This window comes from Lagopus muta, chromosome 19 (assembly GCF_023343835.1).
Source record: "Lagopus muta isolate bLagMut1 chromosome 19, bLagMut1 primary, whole genome shotgun sequence".
Lineage (NCBI taxonomy): Eukaryota > Metazoa > Chordata > Aves > Galliformes > Phasianidae > Lagopus > Lagopus muta.
The window spans coordinates 9355401-9375264 of NC_064451.1; the positions used below are offsets into that span (position 1 = coordinate 9355401).

Consider the following 19864-nt stretch of genomic DNA (forward strand, 5'->3'; position numbering starts at 1 on the left):
GTAGGAGCAGTTCTGCACGAGCCCCCTGTTTATAACAGCTAAGAATAGAAAAGCAGTAAAAGAAATGAGCACCCCATGAAACACTGATGAAGAGAATGGTCAGACCCCTCTTTATTTATTCTGTGTGGGTCGCATGTTTCTCTCCGGGCAGGAAGGCTTCCAAAAGTGAAACACACCTCGTGTGTGTCCTCAGTGACACAGCAGCTGCATGTGATGCTCAGGAAGTATCCATGGTTTGTACAGTTTCATCCACCACCTCAATTTCCAGGTGTGCTACGTTCTCTGTGAGAACAGCAGTAGTTCCTCTCTCACACTTGTATCTGCCATACCTGGTAAATGAAAGCAGGAGGGTTAATCTGGGAGATGGTAATGCCTAGGAAAACTCATTTGAAAGGCCAGAACTGATTAGCTGGTCACGGTATGGAAGTTTCTTGCAGTAGTCTAAAGTGAGTGAGGCACGGTGGTTGCTGCAAAATCTAAACTGCTGGCAACAAGTGCCTCAGCTTAGCTAGTATTTCTAAGACTCGCATCATTAAAGAAATAAGCTGGATTTCATTACTGGACTGGTCGTTCCTTGCTCAAAGAAAAAGCGTATTTAATTCTTTTAGAATCATAGAATCACCAAGGTTGGAAAAGACCTAAAAGCTCATCCAGTGCAACCGTTTGCCTATTCCCAATAGCTCCCACTAAACCATGTCCCTCAACACAACATCCAGCATTTTCAGCTCTAGATTAATTTTACTAATGTATTAACTTTGGGTTTCTGTGCAAACACAGCATTAAACACAAAGCCAGCCTGCAACCAAGCCACATTTCAGAAATGTTGCTGCATCTGACTTAGCACTGCATGGCACAGCGAAGCCGTATGTGGCTCTGAAGGTGTAACACACTCTCCTGGCAGCCAGGAGCGGTAAGCTTCTGCTCAGTCCCAGATGTGAAACTTCACTCTCAAACTGCCTGAAATTCCAAAGGCAGTTTCTCAACGCAGTGGAGTTGACAGGCAATTAATTTCTTTCACTTACCTGTAGATGCCACTAAGCCTCTACTCACCTGCCAACTGCAGCCACTAATTTCATTTTCTTCATTAGCTGAAGTTCAGCACACCCATGTAGCGTCTGCTGACTGCCCAAATTCAGCATTATGGGAAACAGGAACTGCTGGGAGCAGCCTTGGACAATGCACAGCTTCAGAAATACCAACCTTTCGCCTTTTCTGTTGGCCACGTCATACGGACGGATGAAATCCAACTTGTTCTTGCTTATAACACAGATATCTATGTTACTGCCAGAGCCCAGATCATTGTATATGCCAGCTGCAATGGCATCCCTCACAAGCTGTTTGGCTTCTTCTTCCTGGACAAGTTAAGAAAGCTGTCATTGCACAAGTGTTGGCATTTCACAGAAATGTTTGTCCATGTGACAGTGGAAGCTGTGAGCTCTCACAACAGTAAATGAGCTAAGCACTACAGAGCTGAACAACAGCATACTGAGCAGTGGGCTGCCTTCCTCCTGCTCACCACCCACCTCTTTCCCCCTTCACAACAGACACATCCACTTTAGTAAAGACAGTCAAGGAAACAGGGTTTTTGTCTCAATTAATGGAGAAATTAAACGTGTGGGTTTTATCATCAGGGCTTCTGCACACATGTACAGGTACCCTGTTGTGCCCCCTGTCACAGCTGCACACATGGTAAAGCCCCATACTCGTTCAGTTACTGCCTTCCCCAGGTAGGGACGACTCGATCCTTTGTAGTACTAAAATTACTTATATGATTTTGGAATATAGCATGGTTTGCACAATACATTCTGCTCATCTTAACAGTAACAGTGCTGCAGGCAGCCTAGCTCCAGACTGAACTGCAGCCAGTAGTTCTAATTCCAGTCCTGAACACAAGTGTAGTGAATTTAGAGGCAGGTGCTGACCGAACCACACACAAAAGCTCCCAGATTCCCATTCTAACAGGTTTGTATCAGCTGCTTTCTTGTAAAAGTGCAACACAGCAGCTGAAATGCATTCTGGTGGGTTACCATTCTTGGTTTTCAGGGTTTAGGAGCTGTCTACATAGTCTGAAACAGGACAGCACGCCCCGTTAGACAAACAGTCACATCCAGGTTAATGTCTTTTACAGAGAAGTACTTCAGAACCATCAAAACTTAGTTACAGTGTTGCAGAAGAGCTGTGGTCACTCTCCTATCCCCGAAGGCCTCAGCCAAGTTCTAATGCTCCCCATAAGCTCTTTCCTGGCCCAGGCTGTTCCAGCTGCACTGGCTCCCTCTACAGCTCCCAAGGAAGGCTTTTCATTTCAAAAGCCACTTGCTGAAAGTCATAGGTCAGATGCAGCAGTATTTGAAATCGCCTGACAGCGCTATTGCACCCTTAATTTTACACTATAAGCGATGACTGCGAGCACAGGGGAATGCTGCAAAACCACCTTCCTATGGCATCTATTCAGCTGCCACAAAAGTGCTGTGCAGCCACACGAAAGCAGCCCAACCCATCAGAGCACCAGCTGCTCAGTGCCCAGCAGCAGCCCAGGGGATGGGGGCTCAGGGCCTGGCTGTGCCTCCATCCTGTGCTGCAGCCCCACTCCCCTCAGCAGCTCCAGAGCACCAGAACACAGCACACTGCCTCCAGCACAGCTTCTCTCCTGCACACATAAGGGACACACTGGCAGGCCACATGCAGACGTGCGCTGTGGGTGGCAGGGAGGCTGAATGCAGCCCACGAGCACAGAGCTCTGCTCCCAGCTTTACCCCATCACCTCCCACCTAACCCTAACCCACCATCCCAGTCATCATCTGCCCTCGGCGCAGAGCAGCACAGCAGCTGCCCCCCCTCACCTCGACCAACCCAGCTCCTCCGTCTGCCTCATGTTAAAGGCCTCAGGCCTCAGCTCCGTGCACAGAGCAGCAGTGTCAGGGCACCGAGCCACAGAGCGCCCAGCAGCGGCACCCAGCTCAGCCTCAGCACCAACCACTGCCAGCACATACCCACATTCTGCACCGGCTGCTATGCAAGAACATTAATAGCAGCAGTGCTCCTCTGACAGCTTAATTAAGGTACTGGCCAGCAGTGAGGCTTCTCTGCAAAACTACAGAAATAGCATCCATTTCTACCGGCCCTGCTCTTCCAACACCAACAACCTCCACCACCACACTGCACTGCCAGCCGAGGCAACCAGCCACGCTGGAGAAGCTGCTCCTGCAGGACAGCTCTGTGCACAATGCCGTCCTGCGGCCGCAGAGCTGCTCAGAGTGCTTTGGTGCCACAGCACAGGCACACGCAGCAAAGAGCTCCATGCAGCAAGGTGGCTGTAAATTCATTTTTAAAATTAACCGATGGCAGAGCCAAAATTACTCTGTCCCATTCTATGAGCTTAGTGTAAGAGAAGCACCACAGCAAAAGCACAGCACAGGAAAAGCACAGCAGGCTGGTGGGTGCTTCATCCCCCTTGAATTCAATCTTTTCTTAGAGCAACGTGAAAATCTTGCAGTGTCATCTCGCCACATTTTTTTCTCCTTTTTAGAACGTGCTGTCAGCCTGCTGCTATCAAAATAGTTCCAAAGCCGCAGTCGCCACAGCTCAGCTGTCCCCACACTGCAGCCCTGCTGCGCTGCGGAGCACAGCCCAAAATGTCACCTCAGCTCTTTGATCTGATGGAGTGCTGCCCAGCTCGTGAACCCGGAGTAATTTTAGTTATAGAAAACCCTGCCACAGAGCTGTTTGCTTTTCCTCCCCTTTCCATAATTTAGAAAGATGACCAGAATAGCCACGAGAGGAAAAAAATAAAATAAGAAATTCTTGATAGAGATCCTGCATACAAAGTTCCAGCAAAGACTGCTGCTTTACAGTCTGGAAATAGGGGGTTCTTGGCAAAAGTGCTGACACAGTCCTGAGGACGGGGACAGAAGGAGTCACTGTAATAATTAATCTTAAAAAACCCTAAAAGTTCAGAGTATATAAAAGGAGCACTTCCTACTTTACGGCTGCAAAGACCAAGCTAACTGGGAATATCATTCTCTCGGGTCCACGCTGCTTCTTAAATGAGATTACAGCAAGAGTGATGTAGTGCAGCACCAGCCAGCGGTGACGAGCAGCGCTTTATAGAGCTATCTGTTTGTCTCCATCACTGCATCACACAATGTGTCCCAGGACTCCAATGTGCAGCTCCATTTACCACTCCATGACAAACGGGCAGCACTTGTAAAAGGCGCAAAGAGGTCCAGATCAGCCCTGTAATGGTCACCACAGATGCAGCGCAGTACTTGAGGGGGAAACGCAGACCCCAAGTTCATTAAACTGACCAGTAATGGATCTTTCAAAGCGTGCCTCAGGAATAGCACAGTAAAGGCTAAAATAAATAACTCAGCGTGGAGGGCCAATCTGAAACGGTGTTTGATAAATTATTTATAACACAGACAATTGTCTGCATTTAATATTGGAGCTACTGGTAGCATCTTTAAAAGATGATTTATGTGTTGTAATGCCATTAAGCTTTATATGGGCCCACTGCTAGCTATAAAGTCTGCTGAGATTTAGAGAATGAGTTTTAAACTGTCACTGCAGCATCATAGTACATAGAGGCTGTATTAAATCTTTACTTTAAACCTGTTATCTGGAGAGTTGCATTTTGTAGATGCTCAGAACTGATGGATTGCCTCTCCACTGCTGCCACGGCACAAGTCCCAAACAGCACCAATAAGGAACTTTTACACATTACTCTTGTATATGACTTGAATCAAGTTTCTCCTCTCACTTAAGCAATTTCCAGATTTCAAGTACTACTGGAACAGACTTTTCCACAGCAGATGTGGATATTTCTACCTCACGTTACTGCAGCCTGTGCCAGCAGCTCTGACACAAGTTAATCACTGCCTACAGCAGTGAAGGGAACGGCTGCACTGCTTCAGCAGCAGCACTTCTATAACTTCACAAGTCAAACACGACATCTTTTCCAGATTTAAAACTGTAGAAAGCTTTTTTTTTTTTTTTTTTTTTAATTTTTACCAAAAACAAATGAGTGCCTTCTGCAGGTCACCAGTATCCTCTGGGTATCCAATATGCTGTGCTGCTCTCCAGCACCAAGCCTCATCAAGAATCTGAAATATCAGTACACAGTGAGTATCATAGGGTGCAAGAAAAGCCATTATAAAAACTGACTTTTACAGCAGAATGAAATTTGTTGGAATTCTGTCACTCATCCTACTTAAAGGAAGAGTCCCCTGGGCTGGCAGGCTGGAAAGGGAAGAAATCAGAAGCTTTGGGAAGGACTGAGATAGTTAAAAATAAATACACACATAAAAAAATCTGTAGAGAAGTGGTGGGAATTGGAGGGCAGGAATTGGAGGCTGGGAATGCGATACCTCTTGAAGGACATAAGCACCTACAGAAGCATAATTAGAGTTCGGAAGAGTAATCGGCAGGCTGCAGCATGTGAGAGGATGTGCAAGTCTGTCTGGAGGGAGGAATTGTGGTAGAGATCAATACATAACTGGAAGCGATGCTAAAATCCGTGCTAACTCCAAAGAGGGAACAGAACTGAGAAGAAAAGCACTTTGCTTTCTCACTTGTAAGGAAACACCCAAAGAGCCCACGGAGCGAGAACAGATTTGTTCTGAGCTGGAACGGGCTGCGTCCCTTCAGCCATGCAGGTTTCACAAACCTTCCCCATAAAGCAGGTGCCAAGCAGCACCTCCTCAGCAGATGAACTACAAACTTTGTTTCATGAACGTGTTTTGTACAAGCAGACAACCAAAACAGCTTGCTTTCCCTCCATCTCCAACAGTGAACACGCTCTGGAAGCGGCCCGTCCTTCCAGCTGCTCCCTACTCCTTCCCCACCATCTTTCATCGATTCTCTGGAAAGCCACAAAGTAAGGCTGAGGTACTGTGGAAAGCAGAATCTGTAAAGAAAGACGTGCCTTCAAATATCATCCATAGGAGCATTCAGGACTATGAGCAGCTGTTAAAGACCAGGAAGCTGCCCCAGAAGCGGCCGCACGGCTGCAGGCTCTGCTGAGGAGCAGCGATGGGTTGGCTGCCCTGCACTGCAGCTGATGTGCTTTGCTGTGAGAAACGCAGGGATGTGTCACAGAAAATGTTTGTTTTCCTAAACGTTCTTGTAAGAACTTTTCAAATAAAATAAAGCAAAGTCCTTCATTACGATTCTCAGTAACTCCATTTTTTCCTGCTCCATCGTACAGCCGCCTGCACGCACCGACTCCTCGCAGCTCCTCCTCCCCAGCACTGCACAGCACATCACCACAATAAACCACGTTAATATTTCATACCAGTGTGAAATATGCTGGAGTATCAATTCAACATCTGCTGTCTTTAGGGTACTGGCATCCCGCAGAGACACTTTCAATTTGTAATTGAGTTCTATACTGAATTAATCAGCAGTTTATCTTTTTTAGTAAAATAACGTCTTCCCCACTAACCTGGATTTACATTAACAATTTATGCCAAATTACCTGCCAAGGCAAAAAACGTATATGACTGGGAACTACTGTTTGGTAGCACCGGTTCCTATATTTCATTCCTTACATGGAGACGTGCACAACGTCTGCGGACAGAATTAAATCACCAGCTCTTCTCACAGCCGCAGGATTTCTTCTAATGCTATTTCCAGACTCTGAAGTGAGAACTAATAGGAAAACACATTTAATCTATCGCTTGTACTCCGGAGAAGCTCCCGGTGTCCAGGAGGGCGGTGCTCAGAACAAAACAAATTTGCCCCGCAGTAAGGGAGCAGTAAATCCCACAGGCTGTGCTGCTGCAGGCTGTGCCATGGGCTGCTCCGCTGCCCTGCCCTGCAGCACCAAAGCCGCCCCCGAGCGCAGCAAGGCCGTGCACAGCCTCCTACCAGCACAGGGCAGCACCCCCCACCTCCCTTCCAGGCTGTCCTCACTGTGCGAGCGGCTCCGCAATACCCAAAATATCATCCAGAGCACTTGGAGCCATTGGGCTCCGGCTCTGCAGCTGTGGGAGACGCACAGACTCCAGCAAGTTAAGGTAGAATGCTCCTGAGAAATGCATCCAAAATAATGACCTGTCCTGCAGCCTCCCCCAGCACTGAAATGATCTCCTAACATGGAGCCCTGTGTCTGACTTGCTTATCTACACTACTGTGCACAAAGTTTAAGAATTACTTTGCAGAGGTGAAGCAACAGCTGCCCTTGGTCATGCAGCAAGGCCCCATTTAAACCAAGGCAAGATGTGCCTGTAAATGGAGAAGCAGAGGTACATGCTCTGGCGCTCTGCTGGTACCAGATGGATCCCATCTGACTTCTGCACAGAAATTGTACTTTGATATACTCAAAAGGAACACCTCAAAACACGTCTCCAGTGACTTCAGCCATTTCAAAGCCTGCCCAGCTATGAAGTGGTACAGAATGTTTTAAATCCAACAGTCCTACAACAGCAATCAATCAGCACAAGGCACAATGCCATGAGAGTGAGAACAGAACCAACGTCTGACACACCATGCAGAAACTGAGTGAGCGTACAGTAATTTTAACCCATGAAACAGAACAGCACAGAAAGCCTTTGCTTCCCATCTGACTGCAGTAACCCTGATGTTTATGCACAGAAATCCAGGTCTCCCAAGGAGAAAGTAACACAGGTACACATGGACAGCAACAAACCCCATCCCAGCGAGTTCCGTCAGCACAAGGCAGCGGAGATGTGCAGCCAACCATCTCCATTACTGTCACTGCTAATGGAATATGCAGTATTTATGTGCTCTATATATCTAAGTAATTATTTTTGTTCACAGAATCAGGTTTTTTTCCCCCCATTTCCTTAATCTCCGTGTTTGACACCAATACAGGTTCAAGTATCCCAGGCAGGCTCTCCAGCTTACCTCCCAGAGCCTGGCTTGATCCCTATTGTCTGCTGCCCGAGTTCAGCCAACAAACCTCCCAGCAAGCAGTCACCTTCCAGAGTCATTAAAGCTGGTGGTGTCAGCTGGTGGGATTAGCCTGCAGCCCGCACACCTGAGCCCTGTGGTGGGACACAGGCATTCTGATCACCATCACTAATGAATACAGCATTCATATGCAGCTTGTCATTGCTCTTGAGCCTTGAATCACACAGATGCAGCCTAAATAAGACTGATGAGACAACTATTGTTGGAGATCAGAGAGTTCTGACAGTTTCCAAAAATAGCTCAGTGTTATTGCCAGTAGTTAATAAATGAAAATAATGCCACCCTACCAAGGAGCAGTAGGAAATACAACAGAATGGTTTGTGTGTCACCTGTTCAAAAACAGAAGAAAATGACACATTCTGATAAAATTCTGTACTATGTCTGATGCTTATTTCTGTAAAATAAATATGTGATATGTAGTCAACGTGGTGAAAGTGGCATTTCTGCAGCCTTCCCTTTGGTACAACACAGGCTTTTGGTGCAGAGCCTGGAGGAAGGCATCCTTTACATCACAGCTGTCACGGGGACACAGCACTGGCCTCATGTCTCTCAATGACAGCAGCCATGCCAGGAACAAAGCTGCACTAGGAGAGCCAGGCCTAAGCACTGGACTTCCAGCCCTCTTTCCCCCTACAATTTCCTTGTGAGCACACCTACTCTGACAGCCACAGCTGCTACCTCTGACCGCTCACTGCTTCTCCCACAGAGGGCTACCCAAATCTGCCAGTTGACCTGCTCCTAAGGCTGCACTCCAACCTGTGTTTGTCAAAACCAAACAAGTTAGCAAAGGCAGAACAACCCAATCTGCTAGCAGGTGAAGGAGCACAGCTCCACTCCGAGGGTAGGCTGCAGAAGATGGACACTTTTTGGGCAGCACAAGTGCAACACCCAAGCTGCAGCAGCACAACCACCCCATGAAATCTCTTCCTGCCCCTCCAGAGGCTTCTGGTTTTTACTCATCACCTCTTAATGCCACGCTAAAAAAAATGGTATCTTAAATGACTAAATATCATCTCATATCTTTGCAGCAATCTGCCTTAGTTACCATTACAAATATCTACCAGGCTCCAACTCTGTCCATTTTCCCCACCTCTTCTGTGCCCCTGAACTCATCACATCAAGGTGTACCTCCTTGCTCTATTTTCCATGGTTTCTTCTCCCTCTCTTCCTTTTAGATCCCCTTCTTACTGACCTGGCTGTTTTGCTGAAACGCAGCCAAGGCAGGCAGCAGAGCCTGCTCCACACAGACTCATCCATGGCGACACAGAGCTGTATGACATCGAGCTATTCTTCTACAGACAAAAACTTCTCCTTCCCAAAAAAGTCAAATACCAGGATAAAATACACAGTGCCCCCCAGTTTCCCCAGAAATTCAACAACCACGATGTAGACAAAGCCTGCATTCTAGCATTTACCACAGCAGACCGAGTTTTCCCCTGGATCACGATGGTTGCCATATCTCCTCACTGCTGTTCAGCACCGGAAGGCATGAATGCATTTGCAAATTCTGACTGAGGTTTAAAAACCATGTGGCCACTCTCCTGAAAGAAAAATTGGCTGCAACGGAAGATCTGAGCTCAAACCACTCTATTAGAAGCGCTGTTCTTCCACTTATGTTTTTTAAAGCAGACCTATAGCTGCCCACATGACAGATTAATATTGTTCCACAGTAGTTAGGTGCTTGGCATTACATTTTTGAAGCATCTACAGGCCTTCAGGGCTGAAAGTGTTCACATCTTCAGCAATCTATAATGGTTCCTCTAGAGGCCAGCACTTGCTTCATAATGAAACATGCCTCCATAAATCAGACTGCAGAAGTGGCACTTGTGTACGTCACCATCCATCTTAGCAGTTTCTCTGAAGGATGTTGGGTAAAGATCATCTCCCGGCACTGCAACCAGGGAAAGGACCATCACAGCTGGCACTGATAAAGCGTGTGCTGCTTAAATCTGAAGACACACTAAGTCTGTGGAAAAAAACACATCCTGCTGGTGTTAGCATGCCTCAGGCAGTGGTAGAAGCTTCAGCAACTCATCTTCAAAAGGCAGAGAGCCAGGGCTCTAGAAACCTGCAAAAATTGGCTAAGCCTGCAGTCTTTTTTTTTTCTTCTTCTTTTTTTTCCCCTTTTCTTTAAGTTGAGAATCTTCAAAGTCTATGATTCTAACTGTAGGGCACAGCAGCTGCCACTGCAGATTTGATCCTCTCAGCTTTTGGCAGCTCTCAACTTGAAATTCTAGCAAAAGAATTTTTCAAGTTGCTATTATTGCCTGTCACGGATTTATAAATATTGTGCACTATCTGCTGTGGCACGGCTCTCATGGGACACCAGTGCATGCCAAAAGCATAACAGAATGAAAAACAGTTCCTATTCTTCAAATAAATGCTAATTTTTTTTAACTGCGCTCACACGATGTGTTTGGTGATCAGCTTCAATAGTACAGAATATATATCAGAGGGAAAAAAGCTGATTGTCTTTTCCAGTAGTATTCAGCTGCTACTTTCATTAAGCTTGTTTAATTACATTCCAGATGCTAATTTGCAAGTCGATACCAGAGGGTGCAGGACAGTTTGCCTTTGAATCATGTTTCTGTGATGTGATGGTCTTGCAGCACACCACTCCCCTCCAGTAGCCTTAGCAAGATATTCTGACAATTAGCACACAAGAAAGCAGCATTGATCTCGGCAGCAAAATATCCATCCACTGCATTAAATTAATCTGCAGGAATTTGAACTTCATCATCGCCATTTCACAGCAAATTTTCTACAGAATACACAACGTCCTTCAGATTTAATCCCAACTGAAATACCACGCTATTTGGATACGTTACTGGAAAAATACATTTGGCACAAGAAGGTGAATATTTTAAGATGGCAGCCACCACACGAAGAGATGCTGAAGAACAGGGCTGGACCCGAGCACCTGAAACTCCACTGGTGTGGATGTTCAGATGGTTGCCCTGTTATCAGACAAAGAACGTCGGATGAAGACAAAGGAAGGGTTAAGGTGCTCTCAGAGATCTCAATATCTGCCTCAAATTGGTGTGCTGCGTTTCTACACGCCTGTTTCAGCAGTATCTGTTGCCATTTATGGTTGTGCATGAAGGCAATTTAATTAGGATGACCTTTCTAAGTAGGAAAAGTTGGAAATTTACCAATTTTTGGTGCCTTTTTTGGTTGCTCTTACACAAAGAATGACTTAAAATACAAGCTCGAGAACTAGCTGAGAATGAGGTAAGATTTTCAGTTCCATCACACAGCTCTCTGACATTTGTGTCCCTGAAAGGGGACTATTATGCTGGAGCTGTTGATTCCAAGGATTTGTATCCCTGCTTTCAGTATGAATAGCACACAAGTGCCAAGTGCACAGTCACACAAGAGGCTGGAAAAGAGGCTGTGCCATTCTCCCAGCAGTAGAAAGGGAAAAGAGCAGGAAATCTACACCCAGCGGTTCCTTCTGTCAGGCACCTCCTGCAGTGCTGCAGCAGAAGATACTGAGTGCCTACTTAAAGATTACCATTTTTTGGACAGCATTTACAAATATCCTCAAGGCCAGAAGTCTCTTCAGATCTTACCCAAGACACTGAGGCAACACAGACACATTACTGCACTTCGGTAGGCATGAGCCCCTACAGCTATATGGGACAAACAGCACAGGGCCACATCTGGGAAGCACCAAACAACTGCTCACTACTGAATGCTCAGCAGTTCTGCTACTGGAAGACTGCCCAACCAACCTGAACATCTTTCAGGTTTGATCCATATCATCAGCAACAACACAACTCACAACCCTGCAAATCTCCCACTGACCAGTTCTTAGGTAGATTGGAAAAGTAAGAAAGCAGCTGCTAGTTGTGTGTTCAGAACCCAATCAACCCAAAACCCAATGACTTTCCTAAACCACTTCAACACTTTGTTGGTTTGCAGTCATGTTGTTTTTTTTTAAAGATTAAGAATTGCATAAAATAAAAAGATAAAAAATAAAAAGAGATGGACTGATGGCCAACAGAAAAACAGCAAAACTGACTATGCTAAGGTTGTTAAATTCCTGAAGTTTTTCATCTACATTAAAATCACACGAGCTTTTCCATACATAGATCTGAAAGAAATTATTCATTTCTTTAAATCCACCTCATCCTTAAATTTTTTACAGCTCTGCAGTAAGCTGACATCAATACGTTAAAGTGCTAAAGCAGACTGAACTTCTTTTCTATAGCCTCAAACCTCTTCAAATCTTAACACCAAGTATTACTCAGAAAGAAACACTTGTTTTAATAACATTTCTTACCTCCATGTCCGGTTTGTACTTATCTTCAAAAACAGCCATAGCTGCCAGTGAGCCAGAACCTGCAGCAACACAATTGGGACATTTACTTAGGCAATAACATATTGAGATACTGTATGTAGACACAGGAGTTTGGTTCTCTGCACTTATTTGGCAGGTTTTAAAGGAAAAGCTGACAAAAGCAGCACACGTAGGCAAAGCCTACCTGCGCACCGACCTGCTGCAGCCCAACCAACCTCCGCTGCTCCCAGCACACACAGCCCAGCACGGCCCCAGGGCTCCTGCCCAGCTCTGCTCCCATCGCTCCGTGCCGTTTTACTTTCAGCTCTGGCAGACCAGATGGCAGAGATGAGAACAGAGTTCTGCTGTTGTCCAGCAGCACTGCAGGCACAGAACCACAGCAGAGCCCGGCTGCACCCACAGCACTCAATGGCACGTGCCATCAGCACTCTTACACCCACAAAGTGACACAGAAAGCAGCACGCCGCCGTTTGGAACCGCAGACCGGCTTTGTTCAGAACCTTCGGGAAGAGCTCTCGTCTGTCTGCAGCCCTGACCATATTTCAGAGCGCTACTTTTGGGGAGCGAACAAAGTTACCTGCCATTTTTTACTCCAATTAGAAGATTTTTTGGCATTTATTACTTTTTAACTTGTTTTGCATACTGCTATCTGTTTAGCTGGGTCACAGAGAAAGCCGTATTTTCTATTTAAAATGATTTGTGTATATCGCTTGACCACCTCAATGGTTTAGTGAAAGAAAAAGGCAGCGATTAAACAGTTTCAAATGAGGTGTCCTGCTGATTTTATCAAGTCTGCTGAATGTATAATGAAAAAGGAGAAGCTGACAGCGACACTGTTGAGAAAATACAGACTACCTTATCTGAACCATTTAAGGAGGCCCAATTATAGATCAAATTTAAAGGGTAGAAACAGCAGATTTACAGACACAAATCAATGAACATGGTAATCCCAATGAATATGACAGATATTCCTGTTACAGAATATTGCTGTGGTTGAGGATCATTACCTTTACAGTACCAAATACATCACATCTAAAAGCAGTAGGACGCTCTAAGTGTGTACTTGTATTACAGGCAATGACTATTCATTCACACCTCGGAGCAATACGTGACTCCTTTTTCTAAATGCTGAAGCTGGGAATAAAAAGGATTTTTAAGCAGGTAATAGCAGAAATGAACTGCTTATAAAAACAGCTGATATCACAGAACAAACCGCCAAATAAAAGGGCTGCACTGATCCCTGCAACAAGGGCAGAACGAGGTGCGTTCCAGAACAAACATGGGACTTCAAACACGACTCCTTTTGCAGAATGATGCAGGAGTATCTCTAACAAAAGGGGAAGAGGGTTCTGAGACCAGACCTCAATTTTAAGACCATGCTCCTTAGGCACCCTACTGAAGGCCTACCATAAGCAGAAGGGGAAACCCTGGAACCAGAGCACAGAAACAACGGCACCCTCAGATAAGGCATCCTTGAGACTATGAAGCCTCAAATATTTTGCCAGAATGAAAACCTGACAGATATTGGCTGACAAATTCCTACACTGAAACCACTGAGCTACGAAAGAATGGTCTTCATTTCTCAAGACTTGCAGTGTCTGATAAACTAACCAATATTGGAACACTCCAACTATTCCATAGATGGCACAGACTGGAGTTATTCCTCCAGCTCCTTTTTAAAAGCAGTTCACCAAAGAAGTGGACAGAGCTCAGCAGGCTCCAGGAGGAAAGGGGAAAGGAAAGGAAAGCAGCTCATGCTGTGGTACATGAGATAACCACCACATTTATTAACTTTAAATAAATGCAGACAGTCCCATAACAGAGGTTTGTAGAGAGCTGTCAAAAGTCTTAATTAATGGTATCTAGAAGTAAACATTTACATCTAAAAATCCTTTTCTTCTACTAGTTACAAACACTAAAGACTTACAATTTTGCATTTCCTTAAAAAAAAAAAAGCCCTAGCAGAAGCACCACATCTTCTGAAAGAAGAGATTTTTGTCATTTTGAACATCACAATGGAAATTCTCTGTTACCAGCACCAGCTGTAACAACTGCCCTTTAGAAACACAGATACACACACTTCTCCACCAAAACACGTCTGCTGTTCGACAGTGGCCACAGGAGCTGCTCTGAAGCACACTTACACCACGCACCCACCTGTAACACCTGGGGAAGCCTGGACCCACCTGGCTGTGGGAACACAAGCAGAAGCACTGCACTGATTCCAAGGAATGTCCTGTGCCTACACGCTCTGTGAGCTACACCTCCAGAAGAGGAATACTTGGGAAGCATTAATCTAACATCTAAAGACCTAGAAACATTGACTGCTAAACAGACAACCATGAAGAACTACACAAATTGGCAAAGCTTACTTGGAGACAAGTGTTTTTCAGTCTAATGATCAGCACAAATGAGAAGACTTATGACACCATAAGAGTTTGCTTTACTTCCTCAAGAAACACGGGCCATTTACTAAGCGTTCACAACTGAATCATTCAAAAACCTCCTGTATTTGACTGGAAGTGACTTTAAAAACCTCGACTGGTGTTTACACAAGGAGCCGCGCCACTTCAACATGCGATGTACAGGCACAGGTAGCTGTCGATACCTGCAGAACAGCCAGCTGACTCCTCCACTGTGGTCTGCAGCCACCACTGCGTTCCCAGAGAACTGGGCCCGTGGGCAAACCACCAGCAGGCAGCTCAGCACTTAGCACAGCCCGCTCCCATCAGCCAGGACCTGCCAGCTCCCCCGGCACAGGATGTGCGCAGCCTGCAGAGAGCAGTGTTTAGCACTTCCATCCATCAGTGCCGGGGCTCCCTGACAGGGCACTTACTCACCCGCACTCATTGCTATTCAATCGCCGCTCGCTCTGGGTAGGAACCCGGCGATCTCCACAGCCCCATCGATCGCGATCATTTTTCAGCCCGCTTCCTGGCCGAGGGGCCTTGGCTCAGCAGTGGAGCTGCTTGCTCGGCAGGACAGCACTGCTAGTGCATGAAGAGCTGATTTATGAATATGGAGCACTGCTGGCACCGGGGGACTGGCTTCTGCCACCAGAGACTGCTGGAACACACTTACTGCTTCCGAAAGCTGAACTACAGACTTCAACTACTTTAATTTTATGCATGCATTTCATTATAAGCTTCTTGGCCAGAAGCTTTCCCAGACAAGCCAAGCAATCAGACAATCTTGCATCGTTTGCTGAAATCCAATTTTGTCCTTTGTCAGCATAAACAGTTTAATTTGATGTTTTCACTCCTGAATAAGCACTGAGTATCTTTTAAATCTGCCTTGCAAGGGAGGACATCACTATATCCATCCACAAACATATTCCAGGCAAGATATCTGAGCACGTTAAAAACAGAAAAATCTGATTCGTTTCCAGAAAACAACTGTTCAAAGATACGCACACAGATCTCATAAAGCACCCTTAGAATATTTGGGGGAGGGGTGAAAATCATACTCTAAATGAAACAGAAATACAGTTCCTATTCTGATCTTTGATACATTGTCTGTCTCAGCACCATCTTTCACTGATACACATCAGCAAATCTCCTCTCCCTCAAACACACACAGGGTACCAGGAGCAGAAAGGTAAAGGACATCGTGCTGAGAAGGGCTTTGTGTGGGATCCTGCACAGAAGGAACGTGCAGTCACCAGGCAGATCTGGCACAGCTGACAGCAAACCAAAGCTAAAGCTGCAGTAAAATTAATCCCAGGAAAGTCTGCTCCCTACCTAATTGAGCTTACTCTTCTATTTCAGTTTCTTTTTGGAGAGGGAAGGAGGAATGGGCAGGATGCTCAGAAATATCACATTTTAAATCTTTTAAAACATAGGCACAAAAGTAACCACGTACATAATGGCAGCTGTGTGACTGTATTCAGGCAATTAACTACTAGCAGTTGGCAGCTTAAAGTCAATTATGGTTTTACAGTTTTCTACAACATTGGATATAAGGCAATTACAAGAATCAGAGATTTACACTTTTTTTTTTTATAATTATATTAGAGGCTAAACAATGGCATCTCATAATGTGACTGTTACACGGATTTTGCCAAGGAAATAATTCACCAGTTCCTAAGGTAATGGCACCATCTATTGGTCTAGCACTACCTCTGCAGAAATCTCTGCAAACCAACCACAGTTCTCCTTACCATACAGCTAACTGCATCGTTCTGTTGAACAGCTGTGCAGGCCAAAGACATGGAAAGCTTTAATTGTTAAAGGCTGTATGTTAAAAATAACTTTGTTAATTCCAGCAAGGCAAGTTAGTTCAGAGGCCAGAGCCTCTCCAAACAGGTACTACACTTACAGGTACGTACAGGTTCACACTTGGTGCCCTCACACAAAACCTCCTCAACCTTTATGAGATACATTGTGAGACACTTCTCTAAGTTCTGCTTTAAAGCATTTTAGGTTTTTGTTTTCCACTTTTCCCATAAAATAAAGTACCCTACGTACAGACCTGGCTTGTGTGCACCAGAACCTCAGTGTCTTTCTTCTAAGCCTTCTCCAAGTTTTTAGCATCCTAAGAAAGTGATCTCAAAGGAATTCATTTTCAGGAGAACACCTTCTCTTGAAGTAATGAGGAATGAGTAATATATTAAAGCAATATATCAAAGCTCCAATAAAAATATAGACAAAGTTGGTTTGCATGCTTTTTCTAACCATTGGTAGCAAAAGCACAAGAATTGTTGTTTGCCTTGGTTTTTCTTCATTTTCAGAACCCAAACTGCTGGCAGTAACACCAAAAAAGGATCCACACAGGTGTGAAGGGATTCAACACTTGCATCAAACTACTGGAGGCACAACAACGCTTACTTAAGACAGACAAAATTATTTTTAAGTTGCAAATGGGAACTTCTGGAATAACAAGCCTCCTGTGAAGCCAATCTCTGCCCCTGGAATATGAGGACCACAGAAATTGAAAAACCAGCTGAAGAGGAAAACAGTACCTCAAAAGAAGACAAAGGAGTGACAGGAAGGAGCGAGGCAATCATGTAGATTAAAGAATGGTTTGGTTCTCAGGCTCCAAGGAAGCCACCATCACTGCTCCTGAGCAAGGAGTGAAAACTACGTGTTCAAGGAAATATTTAATCCCGAAGCAAGCTAAAATGCTGGTTACCTCAGGCCAGCAAAGTAGAATGCTCAAGTCAGGAAGATGTAATGCTCTTACACTGCAGTACAATGGAAGCAGCACTTACCCATGGTAACGTAAGGCAATTTGTCAGTGGATCCATGGGGATATATGCTGTAAAGGTGAGGCCCAGTGACATCTACACCTCCTAAAACCAAGGCAGCACCAATGTAGCCTTGATACCTAGGAACAACATTTACACATGAATCTGAGAGAATGTGTGATAAAGCAGTGGGGTTTTTGTTTGTTTAAAAGCCACAATGCACTCATCTGAGAATTTCTCCATGCTTACACCACGTACGGCTCTGTAATACAAAGACTGCTTTTGCTATCTGTGAAATTAACTAAAACATGATTATTTCACTGTCAAGCAGAACAAGCACGCAGTGGACAAGCAAGGAGACTGGCTGTTATGTTTGTGCTAACCAGGAGATAATTCTGTTTTATAACACTACAGGAAATTCCTGTATCTGTGATTAAGTCTACAATTAGGGACTTTGAAGAAAACATGCTCGTTCCCCCATGAGATCTTGGCTGCTGTAACTTTTCAGCTCACTGTGTCTTGTGACACACTTAAGGCAAGCTGCCCAGCAATACAGCATCAAACAACTAAGATGAATTATTAGAATCTATCTACTGAACTTAGCTTTTTTGGAGTTTTATTTGGTTTTAGGCTTTATTTTATTTTCCTGGAGACTCTCCCATAGCTTGCACAACCTCCAAGTACACACACTTCATTCTTTCTTTCTACCAATAGTATTTTTTACTTCTATGAAAAACGGTATTAAAAACAATACTGAAACACTTAAAGGTTTGGAGAATGTGCCCTCAATTTAATGGCGTGTTTTAAGTCACATTGCTGATAGGAATTGCAATTGCCATAGTACAACAGCTCGCAATCAACCCAACAAGCAGACAGTTTTTCCTCAAGACAACAACAGCAAACCTTCCAATAATATTAATCTATGCTGTACAGCTGCAGCATAGGCTCTCTAAATACTGCAGGCTTTGTTTCCTTCATCTCGGTTCAAACAGCTACGAAGGAAAGAACAACTCTTAAATCTTTCCTGAAGTCTCGCTATGGATCTTACACAGACATCCCACCACAAGAACAAGTCACGGCTGGTAGCCTTAACAGCGTAGCTAATAAATAAGAAAGCATTCAGTCACCTGAAAAGCATTTGCTTCAGCATTCGATTAGCTGTGACCACACGTGGAAGTCGTCCTGTAGACAGCGCATGGAGCTCCAGATTGGAAGCAATCAGCTGAGTCGTCATCTCAGTGTCTGCAGCTGTGCCCGCACCGCAACAGCTGAAAGTCATTACAGGTTGCACTCGGTGAGCGGGGGAAGAGAAGCAAATAACCAAACGTGGCCAAACTGGCGCTCGGCTGCTTTATTCAACACGTTCAAGCTTCTTTTCTACGTTTTCTCCCCGAGTTATCCCAGCCCATTCAACGCCCATAACTGCTGTTTTTCCCCTCTGCTGCCCCAAGGCGCCATTTGCAGTTTCCGAACCACAGCCGCCTTACTGCTGCACGCAGCCCCAGCACTCCTTTCCCTCACCGCAAACCTGAGGAAATCAACATCCCAGCCAGCCAACGCTTGCAGAGCGCAAAGCAAAAAGCAAACGAAACGGCAAACAACGAGCAGCCCATTCTGATAAACGCCAGTTAACGTTTTAGAGCACGCCCCGGTCTGCGCTGCGGCAAAGCACACAGCTAAAAATCCCATCCGTTCCCAACGCCGCCACAGCAGAGCCGCCTGCGATACTCACTAGATGTTGGAAGAGATGTAGTGTATTTTCGAGCAGTTCTTGTCAGCGACGACCATCCCTTCGGTCGCCCTCGTGTCGGCCCCCAGGACCACGCCATCCTGCGAGACACAACGAGGCCTCAGCCCAGCCCCGCGCCCCCCCGGCCCCCGCCCCGCCGCCTCGGCGCACGCGGCCGCTCACCTTGAAGACGACTCCCGCGATGGTGGTGCCCGTCTTGCGGGCCGCGGGCAGCCGCCGCCCCTCCTGCCCGAGCTCGGCCTCCAGGAGCGAGTTCCTGTAACGCAAGGAGCCCCGCGGTCTGTGCGAGCCCCGCGCCCGCGCCAGCCCCGCACCCCGCCCGCCCTGAGCCTCACCGAGCGCAGTTGTCGAAGCTGAATCCGCCGCTCGGGGCCCGCAGCACCGACACCGCCGCCATCGCCGCGTTGCTCCGTCACGGCCGCACTGAGCACTTCCGGGGCGGCCGCGTGCGCGCGCAGCGGAGCCGGGACTGCGGCCTGGATTGGGGTGGGGCGTAGCGCCGCGAAATGGCGGTGGTGGCTGTGCGCCTTGTCGTCTGTGTGCCTTGTGCCTTGTCGGCTGCGCCCTGCGAGGCTCCGCGCGGTGCCCGGCCCTGGGACGCGGACGCGGCTCTCCCCGGTTCGGGCTCAGGGGCTGTGGGCGAGCCCGGTGTGCCGCAATAAAGCGCTTCGATTTGTGTCTGCGAAAAGCACGGGGC

At 46.2% G+C, this 19864-nt stretch overlaps 1 protein-coding gene across 1 annotated transcript; it reads right to left on the reverse strand.

The window, feature by feature from the left end:
• Nucleotides 1–87: 87 nt before the first annotated feature.
• On the reverse strand, nucleotides 88–19635 carry PSMB7 (proteasome 20S subunit beta 7). Its single transcript, XM_048966415.1, has 8 exons — nucleotides 19503–19635; nucleotides 19330–19423; nucleotides 19150–19247; nucleotides 18545–18685; nucleotides 17442–17557; nucleotides 12215–12273; nucleotides 1201–1352; nucleotides 88–329 (listed from the first exon to the last, which is right to left on the reverse strand). The coding sequence occupies exons 1-8, from the start codon at nucleotides 19562–19564 to the stop codon at nucleotides 218–220; spliced, it is 834 nt and encodes a 277-aa protein (XP_048822372.1). The 5' UTR covers nucleotides 19565–19635; the 3' UTR covers nucleotides 88–217.
• Nucleotides 19636–19864: the final 229 nt, after the last annotated feature.